We start from the raw sequence: 18,791 nt of genomic DNA, 5'->3' as shown, positions 1-18,791 counted from the left end.
CACTCGCGTGTCGGGTGCCCCCCCCTCCAGTGTCACCCGCCGGCGGCGGCGCGCATGCGCAGTGGGGCGGTGCGCGGCGCGGGGATCCCGGCCCCTCGTGCGCGTGACGTCGCCGCGTCTCGCGCCGCTCCGGGCCGGCGGCGGCGGCGGCGGCGGCGGCCCCGGTAAGTGAAGGGAGGGGGTGAATCGGCACGGCACGGCACCGCACGGGCTGCATGTGTCGCCTGCGCCGCCCGCCCCCGGCACGGTTTCCCCCCTCCCGCTGCCCGCCGCGGCGCCGGCCGGCAGGTGACAGCGGCGGGTCTGCACGGCGGGCGCTGCTCGGTGGCACCGCGGGCAGCGCTGGGTGCTCGGCGGGTGGCCGCTGCAAGGTGGCCGCTGCAAGGTGCGCGGCGAGCGGTGCACGGTGCAGAGCGGACGGTGCGTGGAGCAGGGTGGGATGCTGGGTGCACGGGCGATGCGGGGTGCTGGGCGCACGGTGCGTGGACGGTAGCGCAGGGTGCCTGGTGCACAGCACGCCGTGCAGGGTGCTCAGAGTAGGGTGTGCCATGTACCTTTCTTTCCCCCTCGTTAGTGCCTTCTGGCACACTCCCCTCGCCCCAGGGCCCCCCCGTGCCCGTGGGAGCCCAGACCAGGCCGTGCTCTCCGTTACCCTTGCGGCGGGGAGCGTGGGGAACACGGGGAGCGTGGGGAGCAGGCTCAGGCGCGCTGCCCACAGGAGGCACCCACGGGCCAGGGCTGTCTGGCCATCCCCGCACCCAGGGCTGAGCCGCGCCGTCGGGGCTGCCCTCTGCTGCTGGGGCGAGCGTGCCCGCCGGTGGCACGGTGGCCTGGCCAAGCAGTGCTCGGTGACAGGCTGTGCCTGCGGGTCTCGGGCAGCCTTGGCCTCAACCTCGGGCACGAAGGGGTTTTGCAGCAGCTGAGGTCTGAGCAGCTGCAGCTTCTGCTGGGCGGCCGCGGGGTGCGGGCCCCTTGGCAGGGGGCTGCAGACATGCTCCTGAGTGGCTGCGTTGGTGCCTCGCACACACTCCTGGCTGTGCCAGTGTATCACTGGGCTGTTGCCCTGCGGTGCTGCATGTCAGGGATGTGAGATCCATGCCGTTCAAATTCCCTGGGACTCGTGGCCAGGTCACAGTCCCTGGTGCTGCTGTCAGCGTGTTGCCACTGCCAGCAGTGTGAGCTGGGCCACAGTCTTCCACAGGGAGGGTATGGGTTGCATTGTGCGGGCCTTTGTCCTGTCCCTCGCTGTGTGTGTTTCCATGCTCAGGCTCTGTCCAAAAAATATCTCACAGCTTGAAACCCCTTCACGTGTCTTCCTCTGCGAGTCAGAGCCCAGCCCCACCAGCTGCTTGTACTTAACGTATGGGCGGCGAGTCCCCCCTCTGCACAGCTGTGCTGTTCCCTCATGCTCGGGTACCGAGCAAGGGTGAGTGGAGAGGATAAAATGATTTGTGCTAACAGGTTTCCAAATTTGACGTTGCTTTTCTGGGAATACTGCAGCGCGCTCGTGGGGAGCTTGTCAAGTGCCGACGCAGGTTCAAACATTTCCTCCAAGCAGGGTTTTGTAATAGCGTGCCTGACTGCAGCTTGGGCTTGGTGGCCGCCTGCATGTGGCACCTGGCAGGAGCAGACGTGCTGTGCTGTCCGCAGAGAGAGCCAAGACTCTGCAGGGTGCTCACACAGGGGAGGCAGCCCCTCAAATAGGGGGGCGATTTCCAGCGCTGACCTTTGTAACCACCTCGTGATCTGTGCGTGAACCTGTGGCAGGGGACTTTGGAAGGGGCTGGTGGATCTTGCTGGTGCACCGACGAACACCCCCCCAGCAGCCTGGTGTTCTGGTCCAGAGCACTGAGCTTTCTCCATCGCTGCAAGTTGCATCTGTGGCTGTATGTGTGCTGGGGGAGCAGCGCTGCTCTCCAGGGGAGCAGCGGCTGGCTGCTGCCTGCAGCTCTGCGTTTCCCTGAAGGCCGGAGCGTCGCTGCTAGGACCCGACCATGAGAGCCAGTTTCCATGCCTTAACATTTGATGGCATGTCACCTGAGGCAAGGCAGCCACCACCGTGCTTCAAGTTCCCGTGCAGAGCTGAAAGCCCCTCACCTGGGGCAAGCAGCACCGTGTCCACGGCAGCCGCTGAGCCACGCACCATGCTGCATGGGTCCTTCCTGGCATTATCCAGAGCCAGTGCTGCAGCTGGTGTCGAGGAGCATTGCTGCAGGGGGATACGGGCAGGATTGTGCCCTGCACACTGGTGCTGGTGACATGTCCCAGGCTGGGGGTGCAGAGGTGGGAGCTGCTGTTGGGTTCTTTCCAGGGTGTGGTTTGCTGGTGGGCTCAGCAGAAGGATGGGCACACTTGTGTCACTGCCCTTCTCTGCCTGTAGGTTTTAAAAACTGTATTAGTAATTTCTGTTGCTATTTTAAGAAAATACTTCCAAAGGCAGTTTGCATTACAGATAAGCTGATCCTTCAGGGGATGTGTGGGGTGGCAGGAGCGCTATAAAATGCAGTGACTGTCAAGAACATTTTTGGAGAGAGAAAACAAACACCCAGCAAGTGGTTTTATTTGGCACCTTATAGATGCATCTTCTGACGACTCTGTGATGCATTTAGGAAGCCTCAGCCTCGTGCCTCAACAGAGCATGTTTCACTTTGGATTTTGCAGGCAATGAGCGTGCGGGCCAGTGGGAGAAGCTTGCTGTGTTCTTGTGTGCCTGCTTTGTTTTGTACTGTTTTGTAAGCCTTTAGTCTGCACATTTCTCCTAAACCCCTGCATGCCTCCCCTATTGCAGGGATTCTCTTCAAAGAAGGTGAGGTGAACAATGGTTTTTCCTAAAGGTGAACGATTTTTTGGGGGCTTTTGCCCCCCTTTTCATCCCGTCTGTTCTTTTCTGCTGGCCTCGAAGTGCAGATGCAGGCAGGAGCACGGGCTGGCAATGCTGCCTGGGGCTGGCCTTGCCCCTCCGAGCTGTGCAGCGTGCAGAGCAGCCACCCCAAGTCCCCTCGCAGGGTCTGCAAACACAAACCACTGATAGCAGCAGAGGGTTGCTCAATCCACAGCACCCTGAGGTTAAGCAAGCAGCAAGCGGCTGGTTCCCATCGCACGTTCCCAGTCGCGTGAGCCCAAATCGAGACTGGGGAGTCCACGAGTGGCTGTGGCCTCGAGGTGCTTCTCCATTGAGAAATAGCAACCGGCTTGTCGGAGCCACTGCCATCTGCAGACTGCTGTAGTGGGGCAGGGAGAAGCAGCTGGGATTTTTCCAGTGCTCGCGTTCCTGCTTGGTGCTGGGGGTGGATCCTGTGGCATGAGCAACCATTTCTGGCAGCGTCTGTGCCTGGACACGCTGAAGGGGGGTGGGAGAGCACAGGGACGGGTGTCATGCAGGGGAAGGACAGCATGCAGAGGCAGCCCTCGGTGGCCCAGCATTTGCGCATGCGAATGGCAGCAGAGGACCCAGGGCTCACAGCTGGGCTTCTGAGGACAGGAACCGAGCCACAAAGCACTTGTGTGCTGTCTGGGGTAATTTGTCTTACGGGTCAGCCACGCCATGCACAGAGCAGCACGTCTCAGAAGGACCCAGTTCCTTTTCTTCCATCCACAGTTTCACAAGAAGGACTCCTGCTCCAGGGCTTGGTGGGAGGCCATTGCACGTCCTTGCTGGGGGCTGTGCAGGCACACGGGCTTTGTGCCATATCAAGTGGGAGGCCACGTACTCACTCACACATTGCTGAAGTCTGTGCCGGGCAGCACTCTCTGTCCTTCCCAAAATTACTGGCTTTGTGAAAATGCCAAACGCTTGCTCTTGTGGCAGCTGGTGTGCTGAGCCCGGCTGGGCTGCGATGTAGATGTGGGGGCTGGTCTGTGCTCAGGACCATGTACCCGCAGGGCTGCACAGCTCCGGGAGCTGCAGGAAACAGGGCAGGGACGAGCAGTGAGGGGCTGCAGGGAGGTAGGGTACAGCAGCATTCCTTCCCCACCTCACCGCCCAGGGGGTGTGCAGTGTGCCTCTCTGTGTTACCCTCTCCTCAGTCAGTACCTTTAGCTCTGGGGATGCCTGGTGTTGCTGCATGGGGAAATAAAATATTTTGATTTTTTTTCTTAAGCAAATTTGAGGTTTTGGGGTTTCTCTTGCAGAAACAACCTTTTATTTGCAAATCCTAATCTTTGTGTCTGCAAGAATGGAGCTTGTTGAGACTTACGGTTTGACATGTGGATTCAGAAAATATTTTTTTGAAGACACTTAGGGTTTTTTTCTAGCAGTTCCTCTGACTTCTTTTTCTCCCTGTTGTATGGTGGGCTGTGACCACCCACGTTCACGCGGGGAATCTTTGTTCAGATTTGCGAGGGAAGAGTCGTGTTTGCAGCAGTGAGCTCCCCCTGTGCCCCTCTCCAGGGGGTTCTCTAGGACCTACCCTGGGCCAGGGGTGGGAGTTGGAGGGACCCAGTCGGTCGGAGGCAGGGGGAGAAGCAGGGGGACAGCTCCATGCTTCCTGAGACCCGTGTTGACCAGCTCTGGGCTGGGGGAGCGGGACCACGGGGCCAATGGTCAGGGCGCCGCAAGAGGAGCAAGCATGGGAGTGTTCGTCTGTCTGTCACCGTGTGTGCCGTGGCACCTGCGCTGGCTTTGCCTTTGTCCCCCTGTGGCAGCGACTGCAGAGTAATTAAGAAAACTTAAAGCTCTGTGAATTGGAGCTGTGGGTTGATTAAAAGTCAGAAGCGTCCCTCTGAAATGCAGAGCTCCAGTTCCATTTCAGCGCAAGCGCTTTCATAGTGAAGACCAAACTGATCTGATAGGTGGCCCCATCCATCGCTGGGGGGTCACAGACATACCTTCTGCTCTGGCCCAGGGCAGCAGGGGTGTCCTCCCTTCCCTGCCTGTACCCCCTCGCTTGGCTTGGTCCTTCCAATGGCAGCTGTGCTTCCTGTCTGCTCCTTGAGCCAAGGAGGGGACATGGCGAGGCCCTTCCCTCCTGGCTTTGCTGGAGCTTTGCTGGGCTGTGGTGGGTATGGTGGCTTGTGCCAGGTTGCTGGGGTGGGTGCCTCCATCACTGCCTTCTGCCAGCAGCTTTCACTTCAGGTGTTTCATAATTAATAAGCCAGTTTGAGACAAAGTCTGTTGCCTTATGGAGAGGTTGGCAGAAGGGGATGCTGTGGGTTTCATTGCCGGACAATAAAATGCCATTGCTGTGCTTGGAATGAGAGGTGGGCAGAGTGAAGATGGTGTAAATTGGTGGGATTTTTATTATTTCAGGGACATTGTAGTATTAAGTAGGATAATAAAATGTTTTTCTAATCATAAGAGCCTTGAGGCAATAAACAAACAGTACGTTTGTGCTGTGAAATGTCTGTTGATTCTTTGTTGATGTGATTTAGAGTCTGTTAAAGCAGGCTGGCGCACTCAGTATGCATCCCTGGCCAGGCTCTCCAGGGATGGTGTGCGGGGATGCTTGGCTGGGATTGCACTGTGTGGCTCAGGTCTTCTACCTTGCAGGCTTTTCTGAGCAAGAAAGGCTGTATTTAAGGCTGGTGTGCACTGCCTTAATCCTTGGAGCATCAGATTCTGCTCATTTATTTTTCTAAATACTCAGCAGTGAGAATAAATTCCCCCATCTCCTCCTAGAGAAGGGCTTTATGCTTTGGGAGGCAAATGGTCTTTTGTGAAACCCCCTCGCCCCTGCAGGTCCGAGCCAGTGACCTCTAGGCTGCAGGAATGCAGTAGTTGTGGTCGTGCTGAGGACTGGGAGCTGCACCATGGTGGTGGGTTGTGCCACCAGACCCTCATGTCCAGCTGCTGGGGTGGCTTCAGCATCTGAGCAGAGCTGCTGGAGCCACGGCGAGCCCCTTCTGCAGTGGAAGGTGAAGAGGGAATGTTCGGGAACCAGCATCCTTGCAGGGACTCTGGCCTGGTGCATGGCGTTGGGAGTGCCTAACTGAAAGGAAATGGGGCAGGAGGTACAAGTGTGGCAGTGCTGGCGTGCCCTGCAGCTGTTGTGGAGTTGAGCAGAGCGGCTGGTGCTAAGATGCAAGCATAAACACCCTCCTTGTGATTTGGGTGCTAAGATGTGTGCTTAAGCACTCATTCTTGAAGTCTTTTGACTCTTTCTTCCAAGTTTACTTGGGATGATGTTGGTGGTACAAATGCAAACCATGGTGCTGTTTGTTCTATTTGAGAATTTTCAAAGGGACGCATAACCCTGAAGTGCGCTAAAATCCATGTATTTTTACTGGGATTGGCTTCGGATTCCTGTAGATGTGCCTGGGTTTGTGGCCTGCAGTGAATCTTTAGCTTTCATAAGCAAAAACCATTCTGCTGTCGATGTTGCTCTTTTTGCCAGTTGGTGGCCTGAAAACAACTTCTTTTTTGAGTGCTGTGAGTGCCAGACAGCTTAATTTCAGGCACATAAAAGTGGTCTCTTCTCTCATGGCCTGGAGCCTCAGGCTGTTGCTCACCTCCAGCAGAGGTTTGTACAAAGCTCCTGTTCTGCTGCGAGTGGTTGTAGTATCGATTGGGGTGGGCAGCAAACTGCACTGTAGGTTGGACCCCGCTCCCACGGGCTGGCCGTCCCCAGGGGGATGGATCCTTTCTGTGCTGGGACAGGCATGAGCTGTGGGTTGTGCAACGGGGCTGACGCTGCGTTTGGATGAACCTCGGCCGTCCCCTTGGCAGCCTCTGTGGGCACGCAGCAGCAAGCAGAGATCAGTGCTTGCTCTGTGCTTGCTGCTTTCCAGGGCTGCTCATCGCTCTCTTGGTGAATGCTTTAAAATGTGTTGATCAGCTTTCACTCAGGCTGATTTGAAACTGAGATGGAGAAACACCCTGTGCGTCTGCGTGCCAGCAGCCCATCCCTTCCCGCTTCTTGCTGTCAGCCCCTGCCAGCTCTTCCCGGCTTTCTTCTCCTGGGGCTTGTTGACCCCTCTCCTGTTTGCGGCTGCCTCCTCAGGACGTGAACATCTCTATCCGGCTAAGGGAGATGCCTTGGAGTCATCGGGTGTTTTGAAACACACATTTGAAGTTGCTAGCAGGAGAGACTGGGGGAAGCACGCCTGCCTTCAGCGGTGACAGTGCTTCTGGGTGGGTAGTTTGTCTGTGCTCAGGTTGGGACAGCAGCAGTCACCGTCAGGTGAGCTGTGTTTATTTTTGTGTTGCATGCTGTGTGTGAATTAACTGGAGACTATCAATTAAGTAATTAAATTTTGCTGATTTGTAAAGATGTGAGCTAGATATATAAGGGTGTTTCTTGCTAACCAAAGCTTCTGCTGCTGTTCCACCACAAAGACGTCTAGCAGTTCCTCATCCTTTTATTAAGCACCAATGATGTGAGCTAAAATTTTCCAAGCCACACCTATGTCTTTTGGGGACGCTGCAATTAATAGCAATCATTTCTGGGAATGGTTTAAAGAAAAATGCAAGTTTTGGTCATAGGGAGCTTCTCGTAGAAACTCAGTTTGTTGTTTGTTTATAACAGTTTGCTGCTTTAAAAAATGGACTTGAGACATTGCTTCATCACTACAGATGGGGCACGGCTCGCTCGCGCTGGCGGTCCTGGCTGCACCAACACCACCAGCCGGTGCGCAGAGCTGCTCTCTGGCAGCAGTGGTGGTTTACCCGTTTCACAACAGCAGGTGAAGGAGGACGTGGAGGCTGCAGTTGGTTCATGCTCACTCGGTGCTCAGTCAGCTGCGGTGTTTGCCCGGCCGGCTGTGCAGCCGCGCAGTGGCATGCCGCACAGCATCAGGAAGGAAGTCTGCAAGCGTGTGTGTGTGGCTGTGTGCACGGGCAAGAGCTGGAGCCGTTTCCGGAGCAGGGTGGCTCGGGGCTGGGCTGTTAAACCACTGCTGCTCTATGCACCGGCTCATTCGTAGCACTGCAGAAGCATATCCAGGGATGCAGCTGCTGCTCCGCGGACCTGCAGCCTTGTCCAGACCTGAAATCCTGTGGTTGATGGGGGCCAGGCAAGGGTTGAGCGGCAAGCATTGCAGGGAAGGAAGGCAATGCATGCACTGCAGATAAGCTCTTGCAAAGTTCATGCTGGGTGGAGTTTCCCTCTGGTTTCTAATTAGTGCTGAAGTGGAGGGGCTGTGTGACGTTTGATGGCAGCTGGGCAGGAGAGGAGGAGACTTGCGGGTGGCTGGAATAACAATTAATGTCCATACTTGAAATGTTCTCAAAAACATCCTCCAAGGCCAGGGCACTGTCGTGCATCAAGGGGGGACTGACTGTAAGAAGGGCCCAGCTGCAGCAGCCCCACGACAGGCCTGTGGTCCCATGCACACGCTGTGACCCTCAGAGCATAGTGCCATCTGCCTGCCCATCGGGTCCTGGCCGCTCAGGGTGCTCCGCTGCAGCAGAGCTTCCTGGACAGCAGCTTTGCTTGGAAACCCGCAGCCCTGCTGGGACAGGTCCCCTCTGCCGCTGCCCTTCTTTGCTTGGAGGAGGGTGTCCTGCAGGGACACGGCTGCTGCACCGCCAGCGGGATGCAGGCAGGACCCCAGCACTGGCAGACTGTCACCAGGGTGCTCTGTGCTTGCAGGACAGCTTCAGCTAAGGCGGTGTGGGCAGCTGCTGGGCTCCCCAGGATGGGTGCAGTCCTTGTGGGTGCAGGCATCGTGTCCTTGTGGAAAACCTGGTGTCCAGGCCAATGGCCAATGAGGGGGTGTTTGTTCCCTACCTGAAGGGTAGCTGTGAGCGGCTGGTGATGTTTCCTCCGTGGGTGGTGAGGCTGGAGAGAGCTTTGTTCCTTGGGCTGGAGCTGGGGAGCTCTTGGCAGCGTGGGCAGCTGCTAGCACTGAGGCTGGCGTCCTCCTGACCTCGCCTGGAGGTATAAGCGTGACCTGCCAGGCCTGGGGAGTCCTCTGGGCCCTGTCTCCTTTTCCTGTTACTGGTCTGGGGACTCTGACTATAGTCTGATTTTTCCTGATTTCAACGTTTGTACCAAAGCCTGTGGCAGGCGAGTCTGGAGCCTGGAGCTGCTTCCTTTGGGACCGGCTGTTGTGCCGGTCGCTTGTGTGTGATGGAAGTGTGCCATGTTCGGCCTGTCTGTCCATGTCCCCCCCTCCCCTGAGTTTTAAACATCCCAGCTGCTCTTGTCCCTCTGAGGCTTCTCTCTTCCAGGAGACTTCATTTCCTAAAAGAGCAGCTGCCTCCCCGCTTCCCTTAGTGTCGCCTTCTGGCTCAGCCCTGTGAACGCTGGTGCCTCGGGGTGGGTGGCCAGGTCCCAGGCGTGCCGTGACCATGAGCTGGGACCCCGGCTCCAGTGGACCACCTTTTCCCGGGGCTCAGAGGGAGGTTGTGGGCAGGAGTGTCTGTGGGAGGGGAAGGTGCCCAGGAGGAGAGCATCGCTCATCACCGTGTGCACAGATGTGTGTGGTAAATAAACAAATCAACATTGTGGCTTTTCTTCCCCATTAGGTATTTTCGCCGCCAACTGTGTTTCAGCATGAAGCTTGGCTAGCAGCAAAATGAACTTAACGGGGGAAGGTAAGCATGTACGGATGGCATGTGCCAGAGCAGTTGATTCCTCTGTGATGCTGGGTGCAAGCTGGTGAATATTTCATATGTCTGTCCACACCACCACTGATGCTCTGTTAATATTATATTGCCTTTGCAAGCTAACGAGAAACGGTTTAAGCCTTGTTTATACTAATCTCTGATCAGCATGCAAAATAAGGAAGACTTTCTGCCTGTAGACATCTGTCACTGCTCTGCTGTCACTTCCCTGTCAGCTCCCATCCTCCCCCTGGCTGTCTGCTCTGGCCCTGATGGCCGTCAGGAACAGAGTCCCGGGTGGTGGGTCACAGCCCAGCCCTGTCCTGCAGTGTCCAAGCTGCACTTGGGGGCTTCAGCTCAGGCTTGTCTGCTGGCACTTTGATTTCAACTCCCTGTCACCAGCTGCAGTGTTTTTTCAGTCCCTGCCATGATGTGCCAGAGAAGCCCCTGAGAGCTCTCTTAATTCCTGCTGGAGTGGAAAGCTCTAAGAGCCAGCTTGGGCATCTGAAGGACTAGAAGGTTGTTTCTGATCAGACAGCTGTGCTGCCTAATTATGCCATGATATTTTCCACCAGAATATTTGCTGTGGAGGAAATTATCCATCCCTATTCTAGCACAGACCAATAAGCCCCATAAATTTGGGGAAATTCTTGGTGGAGGATTGCACAAAAGAGTTGAAAGTAAGCCAGAATGATTTGCAGTTGCTCAACAGACTGCTGCTGAGCATGCTCACGGATGCTTGTTCAGCCTGCCTGGGTACACTGGGGTAATCCCAACAGAGAAGTCTGTTCTGCTTCAGCCTTCCCAGTGCCCGTGGCTGCCATGCAAGAGGCAGAGCAGGGCTGTTCTGCTGGCAGGAGCAGTGGTGTGCTGCAGCAGCAGGGAGAGTCCAGAGCACAGCAGGAGGGAGAACAGTGCTTCCCAACAGCAGCCATTGGCACCTGCCTCTCTACCTTTCCCACTGCCCCACAGCAGCGAGAGCTCCCCTGGCTGGTGGTGTTGCATGGGCAGTGGTGGGGGCTGTGTGTCTGCCCTGGCCAGGCAGGCAGGATCCCCAGGGATACGGCACTTTGTCCCGCCAGGTTCTGCCGGAGCAGGGCTGGTACCCCAGGCTCCCAGCCAGCCTCCCGCTTCACACAGCAAAATGAGTGAGTCCCTTTGTTCACCTCCCGCGGTGCTCGGACCAGAGATGCTGGGAGCATCTCAGTGGGAAATGCTCACTGTAAGCTGTTTTTCTGCAAAGAACAGAGCACTTCTGTGCTCCCAGCCTCCTTTTTAAACTGCAGATCTTTCCTGCTAATTAGCCTGTCTTGGTCTGCATAGCCGTAATTATTCCAGTTGGCCTTAAATCCTGACTGCTCCAACTACCATGCACTGAAATGGGTCTTGCAGCATTTGCAATCATTTTTAGGGTGAACATTTGAATATATTTACATGACTGAAACAGATCAAGATAGCAGGAAGGAGCAAACAAGCGCTTGTCTTTTTATTGGGTCTGATTCTTGGGCTTGGTGCTGCAAAAATGCTAGCACTGTTTGTTGTTCCCTCTGATTTATGCCTAAACAAATAAACCAGCATTTGACTTTTTGACTTTTATATAGTAGATGGGCATGCATTTGAAACTGTTTAACCTTGGTATGTTAACCAAGCAATTGGCCAGGTTGGTGCTAACAAGCCACAAAAATAGTTTTGGTGGTGATGTTACTTTGCTGCCGGGGTGGGAAAACACATAGCTGGGCAGGCAGGGAGGCACTGCCTCTCCATGTCTTGGTAATCTGGTGGCATGAGCAGAAGTGGATAAAAGCAGAGCGGGTGGATGGTGAGCAGCTGAGTGCTTCACCAGTCCGTTTAGGTGGAGGGGGATGTCAGGGACTGGAAGGGGAACAGAGCGAGTCCTGGAGCACCCGGCCAGTGCTGGGGCAGCCTGTGCTGGCAGGCAGGGCAGGGGCAGGGAGGCTGCCTGGCTCCAGGGTGGCTCTCCTGCCTGCTCCCTGCCACAGCCGGGCTTTGCACCAGCCGCTGCTAAGTGTGCTCTTTGATGGAAAGAGTTGAAAGGAGAAAAAGGTTTTTCTGAAGCAGTTCTTTGGACTGTCAGCAAAACAAAATGCATGGACGTCCCGTTCCTTCCACTCTATTCAGCTCCCACCCCAGCCACATAATCACAAAGAACTTGAAATCCCCGGGTGAGCCCAGGGGAGGATTGCAAAACCTGCGCTCACAAATGGAGCAGGGGTGGGGGGAGGGTGTGGGAAGCAGTGCCAGTGTTCCTAGGAGTCCCTCCTGGGTAGGCAGCAGAGCAGGGACTTGCAGAAACTGCAGGCTTCCTGCTGGGTATTTTACCAAGATGCAGAAAACCCCCAAAAATCTTAATGCTGGATGAAGTCTTCCAAGGATTTTTATGTAAGGTCAGTCTCTGGAGGAAGGGCGTTTAACACTGACTTTGTGTATTGCTGTTAGCCTTCAAATGGTTTAATTCCTCAAAGTGTTTAGTTCTAAAGGATAACTGCCTCTCCTGACTTGGACACTTAAAATTTGCATGTGATTCTTTTGGTTTTCTCTTATTTTAGCTTTCCCCGCTCCCCTGTGACAGCACATTGAAACTAAAGAAAATATAGGAAGGAGACAGGTGGCTGAGAGAAGCAAGAAGACAGTGGTGTGCTTTGGAAGGAAGGAGAACTGCAGGGAGGATTTGGGCTTCATTTGGGATGGAATCTCTGAAGATTTTTTTAGGACTGACTGGGTACCCATGGCTCCTCCTCTCCGAAACATTCCTGGAGGTTTGCTCCAGCTGTAAACCTGTGTTTCTGGGTACACAAACAGTCCAGAAGTAATATCTTTGGGTGTGCTTTGAGACAGACTTTAATTACTTCCTGGGTAGAACGTACCTAGCCTGGAAGTTGATAAGCGAAAGAGATGATGAAAGCTTGGAATGGTGTCAGCGTCCTGAAGGAGCCAGGCTGGATGCTGAGGTGACGGAGGGGCTGGGCTGGATTGTGGATCCTCCTCCTCTGACTGTGCTGTGTTTCTTCTGCAGATGCCTGTTGGGTTGAACGTTTGGTAGCTGAAAGCTGAAGTGTGGTCACCAGCCTGTGTGGAGGAAAGCAGGATGCGGGTCACCATGAGGAGGGTGCTGCTGGTGGTGGGCTCGGTGGTCGCCCTGATGGTGACTCTGCACCTCGGCCAGCAGGTCCTGGAGTGCCAGCAGGTCCTGAGCGAGAGGAGGCACAGGCTGATGAGACCTGAGAACGAGGAGCTGATCATGATGGACTCCAACCATGTTGAGTACCGTTACAGCAAGGAGATGCCCCTGATATTCATTGGCGGGGTCCCACGGAGCGGCACGACGCTGATGAGGGCCATGCTGGATGCCCACCCTGAGGTACGCTGTGGAGAGGAGACCCGCATCATCCCTCGGGTGCTGGCCATGCGGCAGGCCTGGTCCAAATCAGGGCGAGAGAAGATGCGCCTGGACGAAGCAGGGGTGACAGACCAAGTTTTGGATGCCGCTATGCAGGCCTTTATACTGGAAGTGATCGCCAAGCATGGTGAGCCAGCCAGGTACTTGTGTAACAAGGACCCCTTCACGCTGAAGTCCTCTGTTTACCTGTCCAGGCTGTTCCCCAATTCCAAATTCCTCCTGATGGTTCGAGACGGCCGGGCTTCAGTCCATTCCATGATCACACGGAAAGTGACAATCGCAGGCTTCGACCTGAACAGCTACCGAGACTGCCTGACCAAGTGGAACAAAGCCATCGAGGTGATGTACTCCCAGTGCTTGGAGATCGGGCGGTCCCGGTGCCTGCCCGTTTACTACGAGCAGCTCGTGCTGCACCCTGAGCAGTCCATGCATGCCATCATGAAGTTCCTGGACATCTCCTGGAGCGACACGGTGCTGCACCACGAGGAGCTGATAGGGAAGCCTGGCGGGGTGTCGCTTTCCAAGTGAGTGTCTTGGCTCCTGTCTCAGCTTTTCAAGGAGCATTTTCATTACGTGAAGCAGGTCAAGGCTAAAACTGGGGGCAAAGATGCTTTGGTTGTATTTATGCATACTTTTCAGGGACAGATGTGGCAGCCCATCCAGTTTTACTGCCGTAGGTTTTGTGTTTCTGAGTAAAAGATAGCTTTAATACTTGCAATCTGTTGTACCCAACAGAGCAGCTTGTCAAGAGAGAACTTTAGGACCAGGTGACTGTTTTATTAATCTCTCTTGGTCTCTTAATTTGAAAAGACCCTCTTGCTCTGAAACATGAGCTCCTTAATGTCTCTTTTCTTCACCCGTCCTCAAATACCTCCTTACCGCAATTAGTTTTGCTGCTAATGAATGGCTTTCAGTGGTGAGCAGCAATTCTTGCCAAGTTTGGTGCTGGTATTGCAGAATAAAAGAAATACCTGCTCCATGGAGACACACCCCAGCACTCCCTCCTTGCTGGCTGGCCGTCTCAGCGTGCCAGGGGGTGCTTGCTTTTTCCCAGTTTCTTCTCTTTTAATGCTTTTCTTCTCTAAATGGAGGGTTAAGTCAAACTTGGCAAAATTTTAATCGGTCGTGTAAGGGAATCATACAAGCAGTCTTCATATAAATTGCCTGTGATGAGGGCAGCAAGGAGCCGCTGTGGGATGTGCAGCTGCTCTGTTTCTCTGGGAAGGCAGTGGGTGTGCAACAGGGCTCCGCTTGCCTCTGCCCTCAGACACTCTCCTGCAGGAGGCGGTGCGGCATTGCCTATACCTTGGCAGTCGGTGACAGGGACACTCTCACAAGGCTCAGGATCGCAGCCCCTGTTGTACTTCATCCCTCTTAAGACACCGCATTGCCTTTGCTGCGTGAGGTGTGGTTTCCTTTGGCTGGAGTCGAGCAGGCGGCTGCTCGCCCCAGGCCAGCGTCCTGCTGGGCACAGGGTGCAGAGGGGTGGCAGTATCTGCGAGGGGCTCGCTCCTTGCAGTTTGGAGGGCAGGGAGCACAGCTGGCAGGGAGCATGGTTATCCTGTAATAAGCAGAGGGGTCCCGGTAACACCCATACCCCAGTACAGTTTGGATCCCCCCCGAACAGGAGGACCCAGCCTGTGGGACTGTGGAAACTCCTGCCAAGATCCACTCCCCCACAGCAGGGCTGTGAGTGGGAAGCAGCTGTGCCAGGGCTGCCCCACACCGACTGCCCCAGGCATACCCAGCAGGCTGTGAGTGTTTGTGCTGCATGCATGTCTTGGTCATTGGAAGCAAAATGTTGAGGTGGCAGTGAAGCTAGCTGTGGGCTGTTCTTTCTGAGCTTAGCACATGTGTAAAATACAACTTTAGTGTCTTGTTTCGTTTGTGGTTTTTTTTTCTTTATTATTTTTCCCAGGATAGAAAGATCAACAGACCAGGTTATCAAGCCGGTGAACATGGAGGCATTATCTAAATGGATCGGGCACATCCCAGGGGATGTGCTGCAGGACATGGCCCACATTGCACCGATGCTTGCCAGGCTTGGCTATGACCCCTACGCCAACCCACCCAACTACGGCCACCCCGACCCCTTAGTTGTCAACAACACGCACAGAGTGAGTGTTGCTGCCGTCTGCCTGCGGTGCTGCCATGGGGAGGGAGTGCTGACGTGGGGCTCTGGGTCTTTGCACCCTCAGAGCCCTCTGGAGCGGAGCAGGCTGCTGAACTGAATCTGAAAAGAGCAGGGGAAAAACAAACGCTCTTTTCCTTTTGGGAAGACTGGGAATGACAGGCATGCAGCTACACTGAAATGATTTCAAAACAGATGTGTGCCATAGATTGAGCCTGGCGTGGCTCAAACTGATGATGTTCCCTATAATTTTGTGGTGGTGTTAGTCTCTTGCTGTTGTGGCAGATACTGACCTGTCCCTCCCTGATCCAGCTCCACTGTCGAACCCAGGCGTGGCAGTCACTGGTGTGTACTGATGTTACCTGGGTGCATAGCTGTAGGCACTGTACCTGCTGGTCTGGCCCCAGAAAGACTCGCAGATTGCACTGTCTGTAGCTCAGCAGTCACTCCTGCAGACCTGTGAGGAACAAGTGGAGGCTCATAATGCATTTGGACAAAACCAGCAGATATTTTTTTTTTTAGAATATTGAGTCGTCCTTGGAGCAGAACTAGAAGGAAGAAGCTGCAGAGCCACAGACAGCAGTTCCTAAACAGGGAGTTTCTCATGTTTTGGGGCAGACCCGGCTCCTGTCTAGCCTGAGTCCGGACTCTGCAGCTCCCCCAGCTTTCCACGTGCTCCCCATGATGGTGCCCTTGGATGAGGCATTCTTGTCACACTGGTGGGAGCAGGGGAACATCTGTGGGTGAGACTGGTCCCTGTGGTACTATTTATAGAGTGTGAGTAGGCAGGCAAGTAGCAGCACTGACCTGGAAGGTCAGAAGAGGTTCCCTGGAGCTGCTCTGTACTCCGAGTGCTCTGGTCTCTTATAGCTCCTGCTCACTCTCTGCTTGCTGAGAGCTGTTCTAGGACACAGGTGATTTGGGTGAACATCTGCCCTGGGGAGGGTTAGTGTCATTTTGGGTCTCTGATGTGGATCTTTAAGTACTTGGGATGAATTTGGAAAACTGTCATGGTAAAGACCAAAATACTCTCCCCTCGCAGTCTAAGGGGGGAACCAGAGAACTGCTTGTGTCAGTTCCCTGCCCCAGCAGGATGCTGCTCCCTGACTTTGCTTACAGTCAGGAAGGAGGAAGCCTCCCGCTTTTGCCCCAGTACAGCACCACAATGTAGATCAAACCCCTATCAGGGTGTTTCAGCTGGTTCAGGTATACTGGAACATAGGACACAGTTCATGAGGCGGACTTGCCGGTGTTCATAGAGCCACTACCCCAGAAGGGTCACTCCAGTTTTCTCTTTTCCATAGGTTTTAAAGGGGGATTATAAAACGCCAGCCAATTTGAAAGGTCATCTGCAGGTAAGAATCTGATGTCCTTTTAAGGGCTTTGCCCTGTTTGGTTAATCCTGGGTGCCTGGTCCCTTGCTCCCTCTTAAGGGCATTTGCAGGCTGGGCAGCCACCTGTGGGAAATGTCCCCGCTCTCTTGCCTCAGTCCTTGGGGACGATGTGCCTGTCCTTCCTGCTGTCCACTGCTGCCACCTGCCACGCTTCCGTTGGTGTCCTGTGTGTCCTGTGCTCCTCAGACCCTGCTCATTCACCTCTGCCACCTCCTTCCTGGTCTGCTTGTGTGTATGGTTTTGTGCTGGGGAGTTCTGTGTTCACTCATCAGGAACTTGTGCTCTTCACTGTCTTACTTCAAGACACTTTCTACCTTGCTCTCTGTTTCAAAACTCTTAATTACCGTGGGTCTTGCCTTGGGGAAGGGTGGCTTGCCTGATTTACAGGTTACAGATAGGTCTCCTAGTTCTTGTAGTTGGGTGATTGTGTTCAGGTGTCAAAAATACAGTATGGGACTCCCTCCCTAAAGAACAGTGCTTCAAAACAATTCATTACCATCTTTTGTAATGCAGAGATGTCCAACAGCCATTGTACATACAAATTAAAAAAAAAAAAAAAAAAAAAAAGGATTCATGACTCTCCAGAAGGTGCCACCTGCACAGTATGGAGATACAGTAGATTGGTGTTGATGTCTCCATTGAAGGTGCCAGGTTTTGCCTGCTCAACATGTGGACTCCTAAGGGAAGCAGGGGATTGAGCCCAGTGTTGGGCGAGAAGATGCAGAGCCCAGTCCCAGACTGAGGAAGCGGGGCTGCTGGTGAAGCGAGCGTGCAGTGGCTTCACTGTGAGAGGTGTTGCTGGTGATTCCCAGATGGCTGCCCAGGGTGGTTTGTGTTGCGTGAATGGTAGTGAAGCAAGAGACTGTGGTCTTGTGGCAGCACCTCCTGGCTGCTGGTTCTCTGCCCTTGTGCTGCTTTCTGTCTCCTAGACATTTCCTTTTCTTGCTGCTGGGAACACAGCGGGAATGTTTTGAGTTGCAGATGGTGGCTTAAAGCTGACCCTTCTGTTTCTGGGTTATTCTAGGTGACTCAGAACACATCATCTTCTCACTAGGAAAATTAATGATTTCCAGGTAAGACCTTGTACTTCATTTTGGGGCTCGGGCAAATCTGCCTGCATTGCTCCAGGGTTAGCATTTTGCTTGCGTAATTTCTTGTGCCTGTGGATTAGCTGGGCTGCTCCAGGCATGCTCATTATGCGAATGATCTTCTTCACGGTTACTTTAGGTTTCTAGAACAATACTGTTACGTGAGACGATTTGTCAGAAATTCTTTTTCTGAGCTCTGGAAACAGGCTTACTTCAGCAAAATCCAAATTGGCCACTTGGGAGAGTTATTGCTGACTGTCCCCACGGGGAGCATTGAAATGGGATGCGGGAATGTGTAGATGAGCTGAGCTGCTCCCCAGCTGTCTCCTAGGATGTGCCATGGACTGGAAGGGAAGATAAAGCAGTCGCATCTGCTGTCAGTTTGGGAAAACAAAGCTGCTATCTGGGGTTTCTGCTCCAGATATAACTGTTGATATGTTGGATGTTTTTCAGTCTCTCTTTCCAGCCAACCTCTATGCTAAAACATAAAGTAATTTTTCTTTCTAAAAATGACATTTTAAAAACTATTTTCTATGTAAAAGCACTATATTGTGCTAAAAAAATAATCAGAAGCACTGTGTGAGAAGGGGAGTTGTGCGCCTATCATCCTAGAGCTGGGACTTACTTTCTTTCTAACCATTTTTTTTGTATCACGGCTGCTTTAAAACTGTTAGTTGAGCATCTGCTGCGCTGGCGTGACCGGATCCTGCTCCTGAGTCTGTGTTTCTCTCTTCCAGAATGCTGCAAATGGCCTTTTGTTGTCCAACAAAGAAGAGTTTGCAACGGCACCAGTGGAAATCGGTTATCCAAGCATATTGCTTGCTAATACTATTGCCAAAATGACTGCTATACGAGGAATGTATTTGCATTTATTTGCAAAGGCCAAACACTTTACACGTCTGATACTCTGGTACCCACTGTCTGCCTTTCCCCAGCGCTCCGTGGTGAAAGCATCTGTGGAAATTCGTACTTGACAGGGGTGTCGGCGTACCTCGGGAGGAGATTTCGTGGCTGGAGGACTCGTTAAATCGCGTGTCAATGTCTCGTAATGCTGTTCTCTAATCCAGGGGTCAGAAATAGGTGTCCTGGCCTTGTAGAGCCTTTGTCGTGCGAGTGAAACACCCCACCCCGCCCCGCCCCGCCCCCCGCCCCCCCCCCCCCCCTTCACTGTGATGACTTACAGAGGCTATTGCAGAGTTAATATATGAGCCCACCCACCCGTCCCGCCTCCTTCCTTTGTTGCACACCATTAAAGTGTTGTTTTAATAGCTCGGGC

General features: G+C 54.0%; 1 protein-coding gene across 3 annotated transcripts; it reads left to right on the top strand.

Moving 5' to 3' along the window:
* Nucleotides 1-79: 79 nt before the first annotated feature.
* On the top strand, nt 80-18,657 carry TPST2 (tyrosylprotein sulfotransferase 2). Of its 3 annotated transcripts, none has more exons than XM_037375280.1 (7): nt 80-164; nt 9,407-9,475; nt 12,519-13,426; nt 14,821-15,019; nt 16,338-16,388; nt 17,452-17,500; nt 18,253-18,657. In XM_037375280.1, the coding sequence occupies exons 3-6, from the start codon at nt 12,591-12,593 to the stop codon at nt 17,479-17,481; spliced, it is 1,116 nt and encodes a 371-aa protein (XP_037231177.1). In that variant the 5' UTR covers nt 80-164; nt 9,407-9,475; nt 12,519-12,590; the 3' UTR covers nt 17,482-17,500; nt 18,253-18,657. The 3 variants fall into 3 exon arrangements, with proteins under 3 accessions (XP_037231177.1, XP_037231180.1, XP_037231179.1); XM_037375283.1 differs by lacking the exon at nt 80-164 and adding an exon at nt 333-420; XM_037375282.1 differs by lacking the exon at nt 80-164 and adding an exon at nt 6,616-7,069.
* Nucleotides 18,658-18,791: the final 134 nt, after the last annotated feature.

This window comes from Falco rusticolus, chromosome 1 (assembly GCF_015220075.1).
Source record: "Falco rusticolus isolate bFalRus1 chromosome 1, bFalRus1.pri, whole genome shotgun sequence".
In the NCBI taxonomy this organism is placed as follows: Eukaryota; Metazoa; Chordata; class Aves; order Falconiformes; family Falconidae; genus Falco; species Falco rusticolus.
Note: the sequence above shows the minus strand (reverse complement) of the source record. Positions and strands in the feature narration are given on the sequence as shown.